At 40.7% G+C, this 22985-nt stretch overlaps 1 protein-coding gene across 1 annotated transcript in view; it reads left to right on the top strand.

Moving 5' to 3' along the window:
- Positions 1-752: 752 nt before the first annotated feature.
- Positions 753-22985, top strand: part of TECRL (trans-2,3-enoyl-CoA reductase like) — a 54159-nt gene continuing 31926 nt past the window's right edge. Inside the window, exons 1-2 of the mRNA XM_420576.8 lie at positions 753-1036; positions 15253-15304. Of these exons, the coding sequence (XP_420576.1) occupies positions 806-1036; positions 15253-15304 (283 nt within the window). The 5' untranslated portion in view covers positions 753-805. The remainder of the gene's footprint in view (positions 1037-15252; positions 15305-22985) is intronic.

The raw sequence follows: 22985 nt of genomic DNA, 5'->3' as shown, positions 1-22985 counted from the left end.
GGGGAAGGAAGGGGGTGGGTATAGCTGTGTTGTCCCTTTTATCTTATTGAAGGTTTTTTTTTTTTTCACTTAATTAAAATTCCTTAATGTCATGATTTTTATAACAGCGACTGTCATTTCCCTGAGGTTTTGCCAGGTAGAAATATACTCAGAACTTACTCTACGTCTGTCTGCAGAAATCTGTGGTGCCCGTCTAACACTGTAATTCTTGGCATTTGCAGACAACCCCTACGTTTTGCTGATTAACTCCCAGTGTTTTGTTATTTCAAGTGCTTCAGGCCTCCAAGAGCAACAGTCAATATTTTTAGAATAAATGATTCCTGATATCATTTTACAGCTACATATTAAGGGCACACGCACACACAAACACTATATATACACACACGCGCACACATAGCTATACACATGCACATCTGTAGGCACTTTTAAACATTTGTCTCAGTAGATAACAATGGAATTTAGTGCATTCATTTCTGGTTTCTCTGGGGCTCTGGAATTTTGGGATCTGACTTAAGGTGTTAGGGAAAAAGTACGGCGTGTTGTTTCAAACTCTGATTTAAATTAAAAGGGAGGAAAAAAAAAGCCAGCCATACGGCACATCACAATAGCTGGTTAAATATAGACTTGGATTACAGAGCCATTGTTTTCACTCCTGCTAAATAAGACAGTACTCTTAAAATGGAACACCACTTGACCTTTCATGTCTCATCAGCCCGTGATTGTATTTAACTGATGCGGGGAAGGAAGGTTTTCCCCCTGGAGCTGTCCCCTGTTGACATGACGGTAGCTGTTGCTGGGTCATACAATGCTCAGGAGGAGGAAGACCAGCGCCTCAGAACTCAAGAGGGATCTTTCAGCTCATGGAGGAGCTCTGTCCATGTCACAAAACACACGCACTTTTTTCAACTTCTCTCAGCTGGTGCTTTCTGCTGGCCATCTCAAACCGCCACCAGTGCTCAAACATTCAAAAGTCACTTACTTTGAAGTGGAGATCCTTGATGTGCAAAGCAAGAAGCAGATCTGCATTGTGGACAAGGTGAGTGTATTATTCCAGTACATTGGGGATCTGCGTAGTACACACGGTGCCACTTCCAGGTTTCTGTTTAGACTCTGCTGTGATCTTCTGTAATACAATAACTTTTATTCGTCTCTTGGAGAGATACTCACTCGTTCACAATCCTCATCTGCTTTCTTCCAAGATCTTTACAAATGAACCAATGCGGATTCCTTTTAGACTTCCTGACTGCACTTTGGACTCATTAAAATAGGTCCTTTGCTTGTCTTTTGATGTTTAGGTTACAGTGATGATTTCAGAGCATGATACCTCTGCTTCAGAGTAGATATTCAGTTTTAATACATTTTCAAAGCTGAGCATCTCTGCAGTGCCCTGGGTTCTTGTTGGTATCTTAACATACTCAGCTGTGCACTACGTAGTGAACTGAACAGGAGCCTGGCATTTTTAAATGTTTTTGTTTGCAAACAAAAGGACTTATCTAAGAGAGGTAGAGATGTGTTTTATTAATGATGTGAATCAAAAGATATAAACAAGAGTCACATTGTGTAAGTAGAATGAGAGAACTGGGTGGGAAGGAACTTTACAATGCAGTAAGCAGTGACTGAGAACGTCTCATATTTACACCACAGTTTTCATGATTCATTCTGCCTCAGCATATGAGCTGAGGCCTCTTGTGTGCTGTAAAATTGGGAATTCTAAGCTATTCAGATTGTAGGAATCTTCAGTAACACAGCAGAGTTTTGAGACTTACTGTTCTGCTAAAAGAAAAAAATAAATCCCTTATCCTCACTGGCAACAGCTGGAACTGGTGGATAAGTTTGCTTCTAATGTTTAATTGAAGGGCTTTGAAACATGCAGGGTGGAATGCTACCACATTTCTAGTGTTCCTGATCATTTAAGGGGTGTTTTTGCAACGTGTGCCTACTTATATCTCTCCTTTGCTCATTCTTGAAAGGCCAAACGTTTTTTGAGACTTTCTGAATCTCGCCAAAGGGGAAACGTGTACAAAATGATCAAACAGATGTGGTGACTATTGATAGAATTTCTAATGGTAGGTTTGTATTATTTAATTTACTGAGTAATATTATGCAGTTATTAAAAAGGGCTATCTGCACACTGTACTGAATAAGGCTTCAGTCCAACAAAAGACTGAGCATATGTCTTATCTTAAGCTTTCCTACAGGCTTATTAAAAGAAATATATTAACAGAAACAAGAGTGACATTTCTGGAATCCTTCCATGATGCATGCAAGAACTGGAGTCTTCTGGGACAGTGCACAGACTTGTGCTTTAATTTTTATTTGGAATTTCTTCAGATCACAGACTCTGTTTCTATAGCAGTGGCAAAAGAGTTACGAGTGGTGATTGTGAATTGCTCTCTCCGTAGAGGTAAAATGCATGCCGAGGAGCAACAGCAACCATTAGCTGAAAGCACACACTCAGGAAGTTATGTTCAATTTACAAGGCCGTGGCCATCCTTCTGGGCATGGACCTTATTTATTTACTTAGGCGCAGCACCAGGGGGTTGGTACAAATACACTGCAAGGCAGAGATTTCCAAGACTGCCTAAAAAATTTGCATTTCAAACACTGATTCACCTGCGTGTCTAAGTCCATTAATTTGCTATAATAAATCCTTTCTAAGGCAACCTTGAAAGCACAGAAGTTGAGTTCTTTACTTCAGTGAGCACTTGTTAGTATCGGTGAACCTCATTTCAGCTGGTTATCAGAGCAATCAAGAGACCATTTTACTGGATGATGCATAATCTTCTGCTTAATTAAATATAACATTGATACAGACTTAACATGATGCTTCTAACACCCATGTTCTGTTTGTAAGATAATTATGATTAGCTTCATGTCTTGAGGTTGCATGTAATTAATTCTTCTCAGGATTTATAATACAAAAGAACAGGAACCATATATTTAGAAATGTATGTATTTACATTCTTACTGCATTTTGTTAGTAGTTTCAAGTATTATGATTTAGCAAGTATATTTGTAGTATTCTCAGATTCACAACTCTTCTGTGGCTTAACGGCTTTAAGTTGCACCAGGGGAGATTTGGGTTGGGTATTAGGAAACATTTCCTCTTGGAAAGAGCAGTAGTGCTTTGGCACAGGCTGCTCAAGGAGGTGGTGGTGTCACTTTCCCTGGAGGTATTCAAGAACTGTGGAGATGTGTCACTGAGGGATATGGTTAGTGGGCATGGTGGGGAGGAGTTGGGAGTTGGACTGAATGATCTTAGAGGTCTTTCCCTATCTTAATGATTTGGTAAATCTGAAGGGAACCACTTATAATGGCAGAGAGAAAACCCCTTTCTTTCTCCACCTAATAGAAACTAATGCAGAGAGATTAGATGATTAAATACCAGGCAAGGTTTCTACAGAGTTAGCTTCTATGACATGCTTGCATATGCATGAGTCCTATTCAGATTAGTAAAAATTCTGTAAATTCTGCAAAGTGATGATACATCTACCTAGTTTTGGTATTTAGTAAGAAAAGATGTCTTGTGCTCACTGCAGTGTCAGGGATTTAAAAAAGGTGTGCTTAGCCCTGTGACCTCAAGCAATCAGCTGACATTGGTAGGCTTTGGATCAGGCATAAGTAACTGTGAATTAATTCCTCAGCTGTAAAACGAAAAATAACACCATCTCTTGGCTTTCTTACCCATCTTACGCTTTGGGGAGGGATTAGTCACTCAATATCAGTGAGTTGAGTGGTTAGTCTAAGGTCCTGATTGACTGTAAGATAGGCTTAAAGGCACAGAATAAATACATATTTGCCTGGTGTTTAAGTCTGTAAGATACGTTCACTTCATACTGCAGGCTTTTCCAGGGTCAGGAAAGCCAGAAAAAATACTGAAAGAATGCAGCAGAAGAGGAAAACCTCAGGTACTGGATCATTGTGATCCCATCCAGGAGTTGGGGCTTTAAGAAAAAGACTTCATCTTGCAGAACATGAAGTAAATTCCCAAGTCAGCAGCACTGGCAGTGCATGTGTACTTGTTCTGAAAGTAGCATTACTTTAATAATGTCCACCTGTTGTGGGGACTTCCTCTTCTATGGATATGACATTATGCAATTAGTTTGGTGCAGGTGAGCTTTTCTTGCAACTAAATGATTTAAAAGAGAAAAAAAACCTAGCAATGCAAGATATTTTCCCCCAGGTTTGCTCTTAGTACAAAAATGAATTCTGAGGTGAGCAAAGGTACGTGGACTTACATGATCTCAGCAGTGGCATAACAGGCAGTGAGGTTTTGAGGGCAACAATCTGGGCACGTGGGTCTGTTTGAGCGACTGAGCCCCAACTCTTCCTTCCCTCCCTGCTGCTCGGTTGGAGTCTTTCTATTGTTGGAACTCCCAACTGCCTGTAAAGAAGAGAGGGCATGCAATTAGCACTGAGTAATATTTTTGTTTTAGATATTTTCATTGAAAAACAGTCTCAAAATGTGTAAGGATTTTGGCTTGTCTGTTTACTTCCATAAAAAAACAACAGAAGGTGCGTCCTAAGGATGAAAGAAAATAGGTTTTGTATTTTTAAACAAATAATCTACGTTTTCCATCTCCAGCCACAACTTATGGAAGAGAAACAGCTGCTCAAAAACTGCTTTACTTCTACATTATTGCAAAAGCCTGAAGTAGGTTAGTTTTAAGGTTATCGATGTGCAGTGGTTTGATTTATAAACGCTGTTAAGGCAACTCATAACTGTTTCTGTTACAGCATTCATTGTATATTATCTTATTCTTCAAATTAACTTGTAGTAAAATGTATTTTCCTACAAATGTAGTGCAATGTAATTAATTTTGCACGAGTTGCTTTGAAGGCATAAAGTGTTGCACAACGTTGTTTTACAGAATAAATCACCTCTGGGGAAACCAGCAGAGAAAGCTTTTTTTCCCCATCAGAAGTCTTGGAGCTCAGTAGTTTTGTGCTTTGTGACTTTGCTAACCAAGCTCTGAGCAGAGGTGCAAACTCAGGTTTTGTCTGCTGCACAGTGGCAATTCTTTTATGGAAAATAACACAACTTAAGGCCTACAGAAGAGAACTTAAAAAGCTAAGTTACTAGTAATTAAATGCTTGTGGTTGATGGTATGTACTGTAGGAACACTTAACTGTGTTTATGAGCGTAGACATGCCCTGCAATGCCTACAGTGAAAGTGATGCGAACATCATTATTTTTCTTAAAGTAAAGGATCACTGTGTGGGGCCTGTCCTCTCGTTACACATTCTTGTCATATCCAGCCTAACACAAGCCTGTGCATCATTCCAGGTATTTACATACACGCCTCTTCTTGCAGTTAAATATAACACAATATATAGAATCATAGAATGGTTTGGGTTGAAAGGGAGCTTTAAAGACTGTTCCAACCACCCTACTGTGGACAGGGACTCAGCTAGTTCAGGTTGCCCAGGGTTCCATGCAGCCTGGCCTTGAAGAATTTCAGGGATGGAGCTGCCACAGCTTCTCTGGGCAGCCCATGCCAGGGCCTCACCACCCTCACAGTGAATAATTTCTTCTTCACGTGCAATTTAAATCTACCATCTTTCAGTTTAAAACCACTGTCCCTTGTCCTATCACTATGTGCACTGATAAAAACTCTGTCTCCATCTTTCTTATAATCCTCTTTTTAGTCCTAAAGAGCTGCTATAACGTCTGCTCAGAGCCCTCTCTCCTCCAGACTGAACAAGTCCAGCTCCCTCAGCCTATTTCCATAGCAGTCCTCCAGCCCCCTGATCATCTTCGCAGCCCTCCTCTAGACTTGCTCTAACAGGTCCACATCTTATGCTGGGAGCCCCCATATCTGGATGCTGCAATCCAGATGGAGTCTCACAAGAGTGGTGTAGAGGGGGACAATCACATTCCTTCACTTACTGGACATGCTTCTCCTGATGCAGCCCAGGATACAGTTGGCCGGTATACAATTTTTCATCTATGAGTGCTCTCAAATCTCTCTCCTCATGGCTGCTCTTCATCCATTCATATCCCACTCTATACTGGATGCTTGAGATTTTCCCAACCCAGATGCAGTACGTTGCACTTGCCCTTGTCGAACCTCATTAAGTTCACACAGGCCTACTTCTCAAGACTGCCGAGGTCCTTTAGGACCTGGCATCCTTTCCTTCTGCTCTAATACCTGCACCACTCAGCTTGGGGTCATCTGCAAACCTGCTGAGGGTGCACTCAGTATGTATTACTACACCTTTGGCCACAAAGATAAAATAGGACTCTTTTTGATTTATTTGAAAGGGTAGCCTTGTTTGTGTCTGAAGGAGTTTGCAATCATTTTTCTTCCTAACGCACCTAAAAGAGTAGTGCCCTAGTATCTGCACACTGCGGTTTAACAATAAATGGAGTTACTTCTGATTTACACTGGCATGACAACAAAAGCAGATGCATGCAGGTGCAGTATCATAAATCTTTTTCTTGCCTGTGGGTTGTAGCTCTGTCACAGAAAGTGGGCAGCCAAAAAGAACAGTCGCTACCAGCTCTCTTTTCCATGGTTTTATCTAGCAAATAAAAATAACTTCTCACATCACAACTTGGAGGCTATTCTGTAAATACCACATTCATTTTAGGTGAGCAAATGCAATTACTGAAGTAGGCAATGAACTCAGCAAAGAAACCCCATGCAGTGCCTTTTACATCAGACTTTCCTTGTTTGCTTCTTCAGTAAGGAAGTAAAGTCGGTATAATATTGAAGTCATTTTCCTGAAAAGAGATATTTAATTGCCTTGTATAGTCTTGCAGTCTATAGTCTTGCAGTTTTAATATTTAACTTCACAGAACTCTCTTCTTCCTTGTGGGAAATGAGCAGAACGTGTGCATTTCCACAGCTGCTTTGCTTTATGTATAGGATTTTTGAGATCATCATCTCCCTCATTCAGGCAGTCTCTCTGTAAGGATATCTGCTTCTGTTTGGTGCCAAGGATACCCAAAGGAACACAATAACCAGCTAGTCCAAGGAAGTGGTTTCCTGGAGAAGACCACTTGTTGATAGTGAATCCCACAGCAATACACAGAAGGAACTAGCTGAACTCACTGCTGTGCAAATCCTCTGTTTTACCTCCTTTTGAAAGGAGGATTTTGCAGTGTCATTGTCCTTTACTGCATGTTCTCCCCACATGCAGCTCAACAGGGAGCTGGTCCCTGCTGGGAGACGCTGCAAGAAAATACATTACATTTACAACTGTTATAATGTCTATGCATTTTCTTGCCCATAAGAAGTGAATCTTATGCCTACTACTAGTGCTGGAGGTGATATCAGAAGTATTTTCCTCCTCGGCTATTAGTTACGCTTCCCAACGTAGGTAAACATATTCAAATTCTATTGAAGCATTCCACTTCAATTCTTCCTGCTGTACTAGAAATTCACATTATTTTAATGTCAGTATAGCTACAGCTAGCAAGCAACTGGACATTAATCTCTGCTCTTTGCAGTTACCATTCTTATTTCAGTGCAGCTTTTTAGATGAAAAACCTGGAGAAATGGCTTTTGGTTTATCTAGAAGAGAGAGACTGAGGAAGGGAGAAGCTGGTAACTTAAGGGCATTTAGCATTTGTAAAGGGATAGTTCAAAGAAGGAGAGAAGCCACTACCAAAGGCTGATGCTTCAGCTGATACTAATTTTCAAAGCTTAGAAATGCCTTTAAATGACTGTTTTTATGCAGCTCTTATCTTAGTCATAAAGGTCTAAGCTTCAGCAGGGGGGAAGATAGAGTGGAATACAAAAGAAAAAAAAAAAGTTTAATTCAAAGCTCGGTGAAAACAAGAGATGTAGTTCATGAGGTACCAGTGGTGCTCCAGGTCTTCATTTGCCTGCAGGCAGTTGGAGCGCGATGATCTTTAAGGTCCCTTCCAAGCCAACCCATACTATGATTCTATGATTCTGGCCAGCCGTAAAGGCCAGCTATGCTACAAGAGCAGTGAATAGTGCCAAAAGTGTATCTGTAGAGACAGATCCTCAACCGCTGTGAAAACGTTCTAATTCCCCACAAAGTGATGACATTTTACCCCAGCTGCACATTTGCCTTATTGCATCAAAGGTAATTCACAGATAATTGCAAATTACGAATGTACTGGAGCAATAGAAGACCGTAGGGAGCTGTAGGTGTTTTATTAGTCTAATAGTTAATCAGCACAACCCATGATGGAAATTTAGGTTATAACGGCATTTCATATAGGCATTACTGTAGCATTAAAATACTCCTGCCCAGGATTTATTGGTCCATTAGAGTGTGCCTCAGGTTCTTTCTGAAATCTTAATCCTGTGATTCTTCACAAAATACCTGAGCCATGTAGTAGTGGATCTTCATCCTGGTTTCAGCTGGGACATGTTTCTCCATAGTGTGTGGTACGATGCTAAGTTTTGGCTTCAGGAGAAAAAACAATGTTGATAACACACTGATGTTTCCAGTTGTTGTTGAGCAGTGCTGCACAGAGCCAAGGACATTTCACTTTCTTAGCTTCTCCTACTGGCCTGCCAGCGAGAGGACTTGGGGGGCACCAGGAGCTGGGAGGGGACAGAACCAGGACAGCTGATGTAAGCTGGCCACAGGGATATTCCTGTGAAATTCACATCCTGTGAAAACTGTAAAACTGATTGGAATTGGCTGGAGGGGACTGCCTGGGTGCTAGTTGTTGGGTGGTGAGCAATTGTGTTGTGTATCACTTGTTTTCTATATGCATATATATCTGTATAACATTATCACTGCGATTACTTATCTTTTCTGTCTTAGTAAATAATTTTCATCTCAACCTACAAGCTTTATTTTTTTTTTTCTGATCCCACTTGGAGCAGGAGGAGTGAGCAAATGGCTGTGTGGTGTTAGCTGTCTGCCAGGTTAAGCTGCAACAGAGCTATAAATACCTAACGGTATATATTACTGCTTTAATTATAATATACCTGTCTGTGTTTAAACACTTCTGGATTTTTAGAAGTTCTTAAAATGAAAGCTCTCCTTTGAAACAGGAGAGCAAACTGTGGTAGAAAATCTGTACCAGAGGTACAGCAAGTATCTCCTCATAGCACTTGGCACTGTGAAAAGCATTTAGATTTCTGATTGCCCAGATGATATCTAATTGTTCTCATACATCACCTCCATTTCCTGTTCCTTTCTGTTTCCAGCTCCATCCTTAACTTCATGGGCCACAGGAGGCTGGCTGCCTCTCCATCTTTCTGTCTGACCTCACCAACATAATTTTGGACCTATTGGCCAAACATAAATACACCTGTAAGAGAAGAAAAGAGTTCAAAAGGTCACTTAGCTTCTGCTTGTCTAATGAAAGCTGCTGGAACGGTAGCTTAGTGCTTCAGAGCAGGCAGGACAGGCAGAATCCAACCATCACCAACCATCTTGCCAGCTGGAAACATCAGAGGAGACGAGAAAGGGGTAAAGAGCCATTGGAATAGATTTGAGGATCCTTAATAATTTGTTATTAGAAAGTAGGGCTTCATTAGCCATGCTACACATAGAACCACTTATCTTGACGATATGTTCTCCTGTGAGTTTTCCTTGGAGCTGGTTAATATTGTTGCTATTTCTTTTTTCTTCTCCATACAGTCCCCCAGATACATACTGGTTGAGTTTCTTGGGTGTACTGATTTTAAATTTTATTATTATAAACTCTAGCAATACGCATGGGTATAAAAACAAAACAAGCACAAACATCTACAGCCGTTTGGTAGAAAAGACATTACAGAGAGCCACATATTTAATATGGCAATCAAAATAAAATAAAACAAACCCACTTTTTTTTCCTGAGAAGAAATGGACGAAATTATTATTATTTTTTTTCCCAAATGTTGTTTTCTCTTCAAACTACAGTGAAATCAAATGAATCTTGGCCTTCCAATGACGTAAAAATTTGGGAGAGGAAGACAATATTACAAATTAATTTTGGAACATTTCAATCTCATGACACAATAAATACTTCAGGTGCAATTTGTTTTACAATGTAACAGTGCATTCATTTATTTGAATGTTATTTCCTATCAGGTGATTTTTCATTGCTGGAGAGGGTGTTATATTATTTTGCACTATCATGATTGATGTGTCAGAAAATAATGCGAAAGTAATGAAAGTTCCATGAGGATGAGAAATAAAGGAAATGAAAATAACACAGCAAAATGAATTTTCGGCATTTCATGAAACCTAGTTTAAAAAAAAAAAAAACAACCCAACAAACACAACCACCACAAACATTTTCTATTTCATTTTTAAAATTCAAAGTCAACATGAATTCACGCATCCAAAGTTTTCCCAGAACCATTCCGTTTTCCTATTAGAAAAGTGATGTGACAGAACTTCCCCTACTCTCAAGGTGAGCACAGAAACTTTACTCATTTCTTTTCAGCTAAAGGTTAGAAGGCACAGAGAGATGCCAGTGCTGGTGACGCAGTGAACTCTGTAAATCGAGGGACGGCCTGCAAGCCTTCTATCGGCTAATAGATCACTTTCTCTTTACTTCCACAATCATTTTTAGCAGGGGGAGAAAAAGCTCTTTCCAGTGTCTGACACTTCTTTTTTCAGGTTGTTTTTTTTTTCCCCTGTTTTTCTGTTAAGGGAGAGTATTTATTATAAGCATCCAGCTTGTAGTGCAAAAACAACAGAACATCTTCAGAGGCAAGCTTGGTTAGTTTGAATTGACATGCCCACACCCAGTAAGCATGCAGTTCTGTGCATTCATAGATATTTTGACCTACGTTACTGGGAATGTAAAACAGTTGGATTATCTCATATGCCAGAGTTCAGGTGACCACATAAATAACCTTTAGGAGACTAAGCAATGTGGCTATGATAGAACCAAAACCACAGTGCTGAATCTCTCTGGTTTCTGGAAAGATTGGCATGAATTTGTGTTGTGATCTACTGAGTAAAATGCTGCATTTCATATATACTCCTTGTGTAGTTGCTGACAACACTTGTCTAAATGGAGTTACTTGCCTAAATGCGGAAGACATTTCTATCTCTTTGGGCATGACCAGCACACTGGGCTAACAAAGAGACCACTGTGGGATATGCTGAGGGAGGTTTTCATGGCACCCATTCTTAATGGTGCCCTTGAAGATTAACAGTAAGAAAAAGGAATTGGATGTAGATGCCAAATTCACAAAATGCAGATATCAATTAGAATGGGTGTTTCCCTGATTCACTTGCTGTGTATTGCTGCTGATTTATAATAATACAGCATGTTCCCCAAGCAAGGACGTGGTTACAAAGCAGTAATTATGAAGTATTTGTTGTGCGCTGAGTTTGAAAATTACCCAGCTCTTCCACTAGCCTCATTTCTGTTTTGGGATCAGTGCTTCAGCTGCAATAAGCTGATGTCACCCTTTTGAACAAATGTACCTGGCTGAGGAATGAGGCCGTCCGCAGCTAACAAGCATCTGCAGTGGCAGAATACCTGAATTTCTGCAATCATGGAAAATGGCGGCCTGCTGGAAAGGAGGTGACTCAGCAGTGCTGACATGGCAGAGCGGAAAAAAACAGTCCAAGGGAAATGTTGAACCAATGACCACTTTTATGCTTATTTTATTCCAATTCCTATCGATATGCTTCTAACCTGTAAGCACGGAATTAATTCCTCGGCATAAGGACTGTGTGATGCAATTACATACAGATAACCATATTAGTTATAATTTTTTGACTTACGAATGTGAAAGAGGTATGAAAATGGAAAACTATCTGATTAGCCCGCACTTACAAAAGGCAGTTTCAGAGTCTCATAATATCTTCCACTTATGGCTTTTCCTTGAGTCGTAGCCCGAGTTACTAATGCTGTATTTTAAATCTTCTTAAAAGAAATGTAATGCTTTGCGCACTGCTGCATAAATGAAGGACAGAAATGGAACGGATGACCCAGAAGATCCTTTCATTCTTTAATTCCTGAAGAACTAAAAGTTGCCTTGAACTGCTATGTTGAAATATTTTTGCTATGAAGATAGAAGAAAAACAGGATCTGAGCTTTTTAACTCATTATTTTCTGAAAAATGCCATCCATACCTGTAAAATCTGCAATTGTGATACTTTTTTTTTTTTTGTATGTGAAGAAAAAGTAGTTTTGAACCTTCATTACAATGACAACTCATTAGAAAGTCAGCTATATTTGAAACCTGGTGTTAGACTATACAAGGTAAGAAGTTGGAGAAAACTCCTTGACCATCAGATGCAGAAAATATGCGCCAGCTAAGGTGCTTTGACAATGAAATTCATCTTTTAAATGAAATCGATCTTTTAAATAAACCAGGGGTGGTCTTTCTGTTTTCCCTTTGCATATCTGGAAAGTGCTGAATTAGAGGAGAAGAAAGGTTATAGTCCTTTCATAAATAATTTACAAGAATAAAAGAAGAATAGAACTAATAATTACAGTGAAATGTTTCAGGGTTTTTATTCAGCTAGCACAATGGGTAATAAGGAGAGATGATGTTCCAGTCCTTACAATTCTTTAGCTTGTATTGATGTAGGATGAAAAGAACAAAAGATAATTAATGGTTTATGAAGAGAACAGTCTTAGTAGTAAGCTGATGTCTCAGCATCCATCTTCACACTGATCAATATTAGAATCTATAGCCTCACTGGTTGTTTTATGATGCCTTTAAGAAAAAGGACACAGAATTATCAAGATCATAAAAAAATGTATTTCATTCTTTTGTGGCTATAGCCTCATTATTCTGCCTGGGAAAGGACACTGTGATTCCTCAGTGTCACAGCCCATTCTCAATAGGAAGGCATTTGTGTTATTTTTCAACTTGTGGTCTGTGCAGTTTGCCTCAAGAGAAGAGAACGGTCCTTCTCCAAGCCAGCTGGCCCACAAAACAAATGTCTTCCTGCCCTCTTGGCTGAGAACACGTGCTCCAGGCCATCCCTGGGCACATGCAGCCCACGCAGTGTGGTGCCACACAGAGCTGCCAGACCATGACTAGCCAACCAACCAACCATCCAGCCTGAGCTGGCATGATTAAAAGCAGCTCTAGCCTCAAGCAGCTTGGACATACTCACGCCCAGCAGTGCCCTTGCTAATGAGCTCTGCATCCCTCATAAATGTTGCAAGGGAGCACAGTCCAGCTATGTGGTTCAAACACCAGATCTGGTTGTGTGCATGTCACAGCTGGGAACTCAAACACCTCACTCATAAGAAGGAAGCAGGAATATATTGATATCATATAGTGATTTAGCAAAGCTTAATCTTAAATAAGACAGAGTCTTAGCAAGGTTTGAGATGGTGGGGTACATTTGATTATTTACTGCATAGAGGATAGGGTTAAACACACTCATCCAGGAGATCCTCTCATTGAGTCCTGAGGTTCTGAGTGGACCGTTACTTTCTAAACTCCCTGAACCGCAGAAGCATGGAATCCAGGTGTGGCTCGATCCATTTCTAGATCTGGTCAGTGGTTTATGTCTGAGAGTTTATATAAGCACAATCAATCTAAGATATAATTTTAGTAAAGCTGACAAAGCTTAAAACTATTCATTGCTTAGCAAGGATCTCTATTAGCAAGGTATCTTGTCATCAAAGTGTAAGGGATCTCTGCACAGGTGTAACCATGAGGGGCATCCCTGCTCAAGAGGAGATCAAGTGACTCTTGGTCCGCTCTATGCTATGAGTGTGCTCAGGTTAACAGTGTTTATGGGGTAAGATGACTGACTCATAGTATTCAGCAATCAGTATTTAGTATAACTGCTTTGAGCACCCAGTTTGAGATGTCGTTGTGGTCATTATCTGTCTTGGCAATACCTTGATTGTTATCAGTCCTGAGCAAGGTCTTTGCCTTCCTTTCTTTGAGCTTGGAAAACCTCCAAACCTGCCCTGCTCTAGGACACCTGACAGGTTTTGGTCTGCAGTCTTGGGTACTCTATGGTTGTTGCCACCTAACACCACTTGCATCCATGTCTGGGCTCCAGACTTCACAGATGTGGAATTATGAGGTGTAAGAAGGCAATTTCAGGTATTTTTAGAGGCTCTGAAAACAAATAATAATCAAACAAACAAAAACAAACAAAACCAAAACCTTCCTCTCCTATTCAAGTCCAAAGCAGCTGTACGCATTACAAAAAGAAGGCACGTGAGGATGTGCTGTTCTACTGGAAGTTGCATGGAATGACTGCAAATCGGGACTTTACCAGTGCCTAGAAAATCTCTCTCTAACTGTGGGAAAGAAAGTATTCTCATCTAAACCCAAAGAAAGAGCTAGCAAAAATCTTAATTTTACACACTTTTTTTCTGCCTATTCACATTCTCACTAGAAAAATGCTGGCTTACTCCTATGCACTAATGACAAGTACACTGGATTTTTGTATTGGGTGTCAAACGATGTAAGTTTATTTATTTGTGATGATTGGTAGCTTTTGACCCAGCAGTTTTACATAGCACATGTACCTGAAGTCCCTGGGGAAGGAAGCTTTCTACCTTCTGCTGTCTGGCTGTAACCATGAGGTCTTTCGCTAGAGACAAAGTGGGTTCCCACAGTTAAGATACGCTTTAATTTACTTAGTCTCTGAGCTTAAATCATCAACACAGAATACTAGATCAGTGTAAACTGCAAAGGGATGGTCTTGTTAAGACCAGACCCTTGCCACTGCCGCCTCAATCTCAAGCTTAACGTATTTCTTGTTGAAGTGTTCCATTCCTTTTGCTTGTAAATTCAGGCTACTTACTTCTAAACCTTTCAGTCTAGTAAATTCTTGCTGTGTTTCTCAGACACTTTGTACAAAGTGTGTTAAGAAATCAATAAACATAATAAAATAGAGCCTAAATGGCCTCCAGCCTGCCACCTAACACTGTGACACCTCAATTGCTTCATTGCACACGAAAGACAGCTTACAGAAAGAAACTGATTTCAAGCAGAAAGAACAGAGATTCCCAACTTTACTACTGGCTCCAGAGAAAAACCTCTTCACGTCTCTAAGAGCCAGGTCCTAACATGCTTGAACCTAGACTTAAAGCTAGCCCTTGAAGATGTCCCATTGGTTTGATCCTAGGGGCAGTTGCTGCCTCAGCAGGGCCAGCAGCTTTCCCTCTTGCCCTTGGGATTTTACCCATCAGCTGTCCATGCAAAAGTGGCCTGGGTAAGATGCAAATCAGATGTAAGATGGGAATTTAATAATTTGCTTTATTGTTGCCTAAAGAACTTACAGACAAATTGAATTGTCTCTACCTTTAAGGGGGGAAGGCATCTCAGATTGAAAAACGGTGGAAAAATTAACCTGCTTGCATTTTGTTTTCTTTTTTAGATACCTCCATCATCTACCCTCCTAGATGTGAAACACAAATTTCACAAAGCCTGTAAGTACTGTGGCTAGCAGGCTGGAGGCATGGTTAGAGGCCTTTCAGCTTGGAGAAGCAGTCAAATTTATTTTTCATGAAATCTCACACAAAAGCTGAAGCTGGCTTGACAGCTCCAATGCTAAATTAGAGCAGCATTTGGAGTAAGGTTCTACTGTAGCTATCACAGACATGAGAGGCTGGAATGAGAGGACTGCATTATTTAACACTGCTAGCTCAATAGGGGCAATATTTTTCTATCCCATTTCTAAAATTACAGTGCCAATTCAAGATCTCAGCTGCATTTGCTCTCCCAGGGTTATATTAGATAAGCTTAGATAACATTAGACTGCTTCAAGTTGGCTGTAAATAGACCGTGTGGACCAAACAGCTACTGTGGCAGGGAGCTCAAGCACAAGAGTGAGTGACTTTTCTGGGATCATGGAGGCAAGGTGGCAAAGTTCTCAATTAACTCAATGCTGTCCGGTTCCTTCATGGTCTGGGCAAACTCAGGTTTTTCTAGCCTCGCTTTTTTGGTTTTTGTGTCCAGGGGTAAGGGAGAAATCAGTGCAGAAATGCATAATTTTTGGCACATACAGCCTGCAGATCTGGACCTTGTTCATGAGATGAAATGAGCAACCACATTTGAAGATCCCCCTTTTCTCGTGGTCAGGGAACAGAACAGTCTTTTCGGATGCTTTCTTTCTGCCACCTCCTAGTCACACACATCCAGCTCTCACTAGAGGCAATGCGAGGAAAGGTGACAGAACCAGCAAAGCAGGCAGCTGGGTGCCAAAGTTTGATGGCATTTCCCTTTATCCTTTATGGATTGCTGGGTTAGTATTTTAATGAGAGAGGCCAAATATACCTGAAAACTACCAGATGTAAATGTATGTATGGTGGGCCTTGAACTCTGCATACTGTGTGTGTGTTTACAGAGAGCTCAATTTTGATCCCTTGCTCCTAGAATGGGAGCACATTTCTCCTTCTCTGCCTGTGGAAAGTAGTGTGCTACTTGTGATGAGGACTTATAGCCTATTATGTCACTCATGTGGGATAAGCAGGTCTGTAACTTGAACTGGGCTGTTAAGTTGATTAGAAAAAGATGCAAAAGATTTGAGGGTTGCAAATAAAAGCCAAACAAACATAGGCTAGAAACAAAGCACCAAAGGAGTGCATAAGATTTAATGTTTCAATAAAAATATGTTCTCCCATCACTTTGTGAAATGGTGTGCTTTTCTGCTTATACTCTCTTAAATCAATTGAAACTGGGTTTATATTGATTCAGCTTAAATCAGTTGATCACTGGCACAGAGACTTATCCCACTTTAACTATAATGAAGTTTTAAATGGATTTGGGGTAAAATGGTACAAGTTTGCATATAAGCCATCTTAATGGCACCTGTTTTCACATATAGAGGTACCTTACTTCTTAAATGCTTCCAGTGATGTAAGTGGAGCTGTGTATAAGGAAGACACGAAACAGTGCAACAAAGCATAATACAAACCATGAACTGAATCTCTGACAGCATGGCCCTTTGCAGCACATAGAAGGGCTGGCAAGTGCCTTCAATGCTTTTTCAGTCCTCACTTTCTTAGTTCAGTTCCCACTGTTCTCACGAGTACACTGTGTCACAGTGTCCCGCGTCATTTCTTCCCATTCTAGCTCATTGCTTTGATCTCTCTTTCCCAGCTCAGCCTGGGTATTATTGTTTCACGAGGTTACCCCCTTCTCCTTTTCCACTGGCAAAGAACAAACCTTCCCTTTTTTCTCTTTGTGTAGTTTGGGGGATGACAGCTTACAGAATACAGTTCTTTTAGGCAAGAGCCACGAAGCGGCTGAAGCTGATCTGTGGATGCCTTTGGTTAGTGCCTATTTGTACTAGCTCATGCATTCATTTCTGTCATTTCATGTGTGCCAGACTCACATCTTCCCTATAATCTTTGCTAAAACACTCCTACGCGGACACCCTTACAGTCTCCCTGTCCTTGTGCATTATCCTTTGATCACCCATGCAATTAAGCTTTCTCCTCAGCTGGTGTCTTGTCAGCCCTTCAGTGAGTGAGAGGAACCCCTGTGCAGCAATTTCACAAGCATCGTCTCTGTCACTGATCAGGTTTTGCTACCTGATTGAAGAACAGAGGAAAAAGACTGAATTACGAATTGCAGCAGGGGACTGTTAATCATTAAATAAAAGAAATGGAATGCAAGTGACACATAACAGGTTACTGCTCAGTAGTTTCTAAGTCAGTCAAACATTAGTTTGGATCTGTATTTATATGAAAAAAGTACAGGCTGGGAAATCCAGGAACAAATATGGAATTATTCCTCAGGTCTCATTTCAGCAAAACTCTCTCTACGGAAACAATCCCAGCCAAAGCTAACACTGTTTTCTGTGGCACTGAGTTCAACAGGGCAATCCCAGTTGTATCGCTGGAGATTCAGGGATCTATAAGCATTTAGTGGAGGTAACTATCTAAGACAAATGGCCCTTTCCGAGGGAATTCAAAGGCTTTCTCCAGACTGAAGAGCACAATTTTGGATCAGCCCTTGGGCACTGTAGGCACCGTGGCAGACACGTACAGCACCATGGTCAGCATAGAACCGCAGTTGCCTGCTGCAGCTTTCTGGCCATTGCTTTCTGTAGCAGGTGGTGGATCCAGGCTGCCGTGCTTGTAGACTAAATTTCGCAAGCTTTTGTCCTTGGCAGTAAATCTGCAGCTTTAATTCACTTTGGTCTTTTCAAAATGTACTGGACCAGTGGGAGAGGATATCTTAGTAAATGAAGAACTGTAGTAATAATAACGCTGATCCAAGTATCACATAAATAAAATAAAATACATCTAGAACAAGTAGTATAATGGAGTCAGTGATCATTCAGTATTTTCAAGGTTACCGCACTGAAGTTTTGGAAAAGTTCTTGAAAGTGGAGGAAGAACAGAAAGGAGGGGGGAAATAAGATCTCTGCAACACCATCACAAAGCCTTGGATGCACTGTTCTGCACAGGGAGGTAGCACAACTGTAACTACTCTTTGAAGTCAGAAGATCGAGCATAGGGAGATCAGAAACTGCCCTCCAGGCAGAAGCATCAGGCAAGTAAGGAAAGGCAGATGGGAGGAAGCCTGGCAACGCACAGAAGGAGAAAGCAAAGCAGAAGCAAGGGCTGAAAACAACGCATGCAGAATACCCCAGCCTGCAGAGGGGTTGGAAGTATTCAAGGAATAGGGAACACAGTAAGCTGCTAGCTGTCCCAGTCAGACACTTCTAATCACTGAGATCCAAATCTGCAGGCCTCCCTTTCTAAGCTGGCAAATGTTACATAAAGTATGTTAAAAAAGCAGTGTTAGTGAAAGTAAATCATTACGAAAGAAATTGTCAGTAGGTGGCACTCAAGAATAAACAGCATAATTTCTAGACACTATGAAATTTTAGCTGTCTGCTGTACAGTCTTATGACTGCTTCTTAGCCAGTATTTCTATAGAGATCCTGAGAGCTACATCCCCTGGAAAACTACTGAAATACCTTTTGTTGCTTTCCTCTGGAGGGAGGACAAAGAGAGAAACAATGCAATTCTTACTTCATGCTGGGAACCAACCTCTCCTTTAGTCTCCTCCATGTGAGCTGCATGGCAGTGTATTAGGATGCATTCATCTGCCAGACTTCAGCTGCTGGTCTCATCCTGCACATTCCATAGAATCATAGACTCATATCATCAGTTGGAAAGAGCCTGTAAGGATCACTGTGCCCAACATCTGTCTCCTCACAGGACCACCTCAAAATCAGACCATTTAACTAAGAGCACTGTCCAGATGTTTCTTGAACTCTGTACTTTATATTTTCTATATTTTAACGATATCTGAGAACTGGTAGCATGATTCCAAGTGAAAGGCCTTAAGGAAAAATTCTCCATTTTGCAAGCCCTGTGCTATAATGCAAGAGCTGGCTGCAGTACCGCTGCTGGAAAGGATGGCTGTTCTTTCCGCATCTCATAGTTTCCTTCTAGAGGCTGTCTGCAGTGTTAAACTGCCAGGCTCAAAGAGGTGTGGAAGGATGCTGTGGGGATTAGTCATTAAGAGTAGCATCAGTAAGAACGGTGGCTGCTAGGCCACTGCATTGCCTACAGGCTCTGTACAATCAGGACTTCCTGATAACACAGTCTTGCTGAGAACCTGCGGTCCCTCAGATTTCTCCACACTGTTTGTTACAGCTGGATTCTCAGGTTGAAGCAAGTTAATGAAATCTGTCAATTTTAATGCCTGGAGAGACTCATGTGCCCAATGAATACACCTGCTGGGGACTTGGGGAAGCTGAATTATGCTATTTATGGCTCTCCCAAGCTGACTTCCTAGTCCTGGCCTGTCAGTCAACCATGAGCCCTTCATGTGTCCCACCAACCGAAGAGACCCAAATTAATTATATCTAGGACACATCACCCTCCAGAGGGATCCTTCTCCTGATCTATACTAGGACATCAGGCTTTGAAAAAGCCAGTGTTCTGGAAACAAGGCCATGATCTGGTACTGGCCTGAGTTGCCTCGAGCCAGCAGCACTCTCTGGGCAGGAAGGCAGCTGCAAAATAGTGTTTTTAACAAATCTCAAAGTCTTTCCTCCCTGTTTTTATCCTGTGCAGTTCATACTACCCCAGAGACACAGCTCGAATCCATAGATGAATGAATTTTCAATATCCTCCTGTGCAGGCTGTCTTACAGCAGAGCTCATGGGCCCAGCATTGCACCCCCAGCACAGATTCACAGGATGCACAGGGTTGGCAGTCACATCCACTGATTGTTTTCTGTATTTTTTCCTCTCTCTGCATTCATAACTCAACTAGAAATTAACACTGAAGGTGAAACACTAGGGATGGGAAGTTATTGCAAATGGGCAGAATGAAGTACAGTGATTTCATCTGGGTAAACTACTCATTCATCTGCATTGAACTCCAAAATGAAAATGACTAGAGTAGTAGGAGGAAACATGATGAGATTTATTTCATTTTATAATTCATTTGTCTCTTCTCTTAGCCACACAGCAGACACTAATGGGAGACTAAGTTACATTGAATGTAAGTATCCCTCAAATGACATCATTCTAAGGTCTTTTTACTTCTCTGCCTGTTGACACCACTCACTTGACTAGAAACTCCTTGAATTTATTGCTACTGGTACAGTGAGCTCCATACATATTTAAATTCTTTACTTCTTCTTTTGCAAAGCTAAGCACAAAGTGAGCAACAGATCTTTCCACGGAAAATCAAACAATTGCTGCCATCTTCCTCCCCAGCTCCCAATCCAGTCTGATCCATGAGTAAATGGCATCCTGTCTCTGTAGAGTGTGCATGTCAGAGCAGAAGCCTGAATTCTTGCCTTGGCATGCTAATGTAGCTGGGAGGCCAGCCTGACCAGTCAGCTTCAGTTCTGATCTCCCCAGCAAGAAGTTTCAGAGGATGACCTCCAAATCAGCTTATTTGTGGCGCATCATCTGTGCGAATTTCTCTACACAAAATGCAAGAGTCCATCTGTTGGCATAGATTTGTGTGGCTTTAATTTATGGCTTATCTGTCAAGGCAATTGCAGCGTATCTGTAAGAGCTGGGAATATTTTCACTTCTTTTCTAATAGCTAGCCAGGAAATGAGAGTGGCATCACTGACATAACATAGTCAAAAGAAAGCAGAAGCCAAACTAAGTGAACTTAGTGATTTTCATCTTTAAAGAGGCTAAAAATTTAGAGCTTATACTTACACCTCAAATTGCAATCTCCCCACACAATAGCATGGGAGTCACACTATTGACTTGGGTGAATTTTGTGCTAGATGCTTTCTCCCTTTGAATCAAAGGGAATTACAAAACAACAACAATTCTGTCCAGTTTTCCAAAGGGAAAGGAAAGACAGAGAATGATTCAACTGCAGTCATAATGCTGTAGTTACCTGGTAGCCTTCCAGAAGACAGTGAAAACTAGACCAGGCAGCTGCGGTTCACTTTTGTTGAGTGCTTGAATCTTATTAGTTATATAGGAGGAGATATTATATCAGTCTGAGAAGTGTCTGATCAGACATCCCCTGCATTTTGTTTTCTAAAATATAAATGTGGTTATAAAGAATAATTTCAGTTTGTACTGTATTAGGAAACCAATACAGTAACTAATACTACGGTTAAGTTTTGGCTTATGCAGCTGGTGCCAAAGCAATGCACTTAGCCACTTATGACCTCAAGCAGCACTTCTAGGGTCACATATTTCAAGTATTTTGGTCTTTAAAGATAACAATAAATGTCAGAGGGATGGCTGGGGTGTTTAAAGTTTCCTAATTTGCACTGAAATGAATTTGGTATTTGGGACACAGATCATTGATGCTTAGTTTGAAACCAATGGGAGTCATGTTATTGACCTGGGTGAATTTTGTGCTAGACACTCTCCCTTTCAAGCTTCTTTTCCTCAGCTGTAAAAAAAGAATAATTAACCTGCCTTTCATCTACCTTGCACTCTTTTGTCTGTTTTGGCTGTGATCCCTAAGAACTTTTTGGGACAATTAATGACTTAAATATATGCCTAATGACCTATTGAACTGGAAGCAGCAAGGTGTCTAGAACACAAAAGCTGGGCTATTCATTAAATGCTTGTGAAATAAGCTGATCTTCAGGGGAAAAAAAAAAAAAAAAGTGATATCAAACCAGGAATAGAAAAGTGAAGATCATCTCAAAAACTTTAATGAAAACTCACATTTTTTTCTTTTTGGCAGATGCTTCATCTGATGCTATGCTATTGCATTTCATTAGCGGGATTACAGATATCATTGCAGATGAATAATATAACGAAAGAAAAGACAATGAATCTATAGAGATGTAGCTTGAAGCAGAACTGGTCTTCTCTGCTGTCTGGGATATTGTTCCCAGCTGAGATTTACAGGGCTCTAACAATGCATCACAAATGACATCCTATGTAAACAACTGGAGAACAAATGTGAAATGCTATTTAAATGCCTCATTAAGAAAAGGAAATTTCATAGCTAGATTCTTTGCTTTCCTTTCCTTTGCAGGAGATGCAATTGACAGATCTAGATGAGAAACAACTAAAATTGTTTATCGGAATTGCCTGGTGTTACTTACAACGCGTCTTATTACAGTGCCTATGGCTCAACTGAGAAAAGGCTCTATAGAACAAGTACAAGGCCCTATAGAACTAATCCAGGCCCTTGAGAATGTGCAATTCGCTGATAAAATGAAGGATTATAGCCTACTGAACTGTAAATTGAAGATGCCCAAGTTGTTTTTTGTTTTTAAAGAGCTCCTACCTCAATTTAAATTCTGGTATTATGATTTTATCTGAGTAACAGACTTCCAGCTTCAACCTGCTGCTCACCACCACATTCATGTGGACTAAACATTCATTTAGGGAATTCAAGATGAGAAAAACCCCAATGGTTCTTCATGACTGTGAAAAGAATCTCATGGCCATTAATGAGATGCCTGATGGTGATGGCAGGGTGTAGATCACTTCAGGGCTTTAAATGTGCTCTGTGTCTACATCAGTTTGTTTTTTTTTTCTGCAAGGGTCCCCATACATTTGGATACCAGAGCGGGGCAGATGGCTCTACAAAAAAGATGCAGTAGTTTCTCTTAGGAGGAGCTGCATAGGTGAATAGGTTTGCACTAAAAGTGCCAAGACTTCTTACAGAAGTGAGCCAACACGCTCAGATAACAGAA

The sequence above is a fragment of the Gallus gallus genome, chromosome 4, assembly GCF_016699485.2.
Source record: "Gallus gallus isolate bGalGal1 chromosome 4, bGalGal1.mat.broiler.GRCg7b, whole genome shotgun sequence".
Classification (NCBI taxonomy): domain Eukaryota; kingdom Metazoa; phylum Chordata; class Aves; order Galliformes; family Phasianidae; genus Gallus; species Gallus gallus.
Note: the sequence above shows the minus strand (reverse complement) of the source record. Positions and strands in the feature narration are given on the sequence as shown.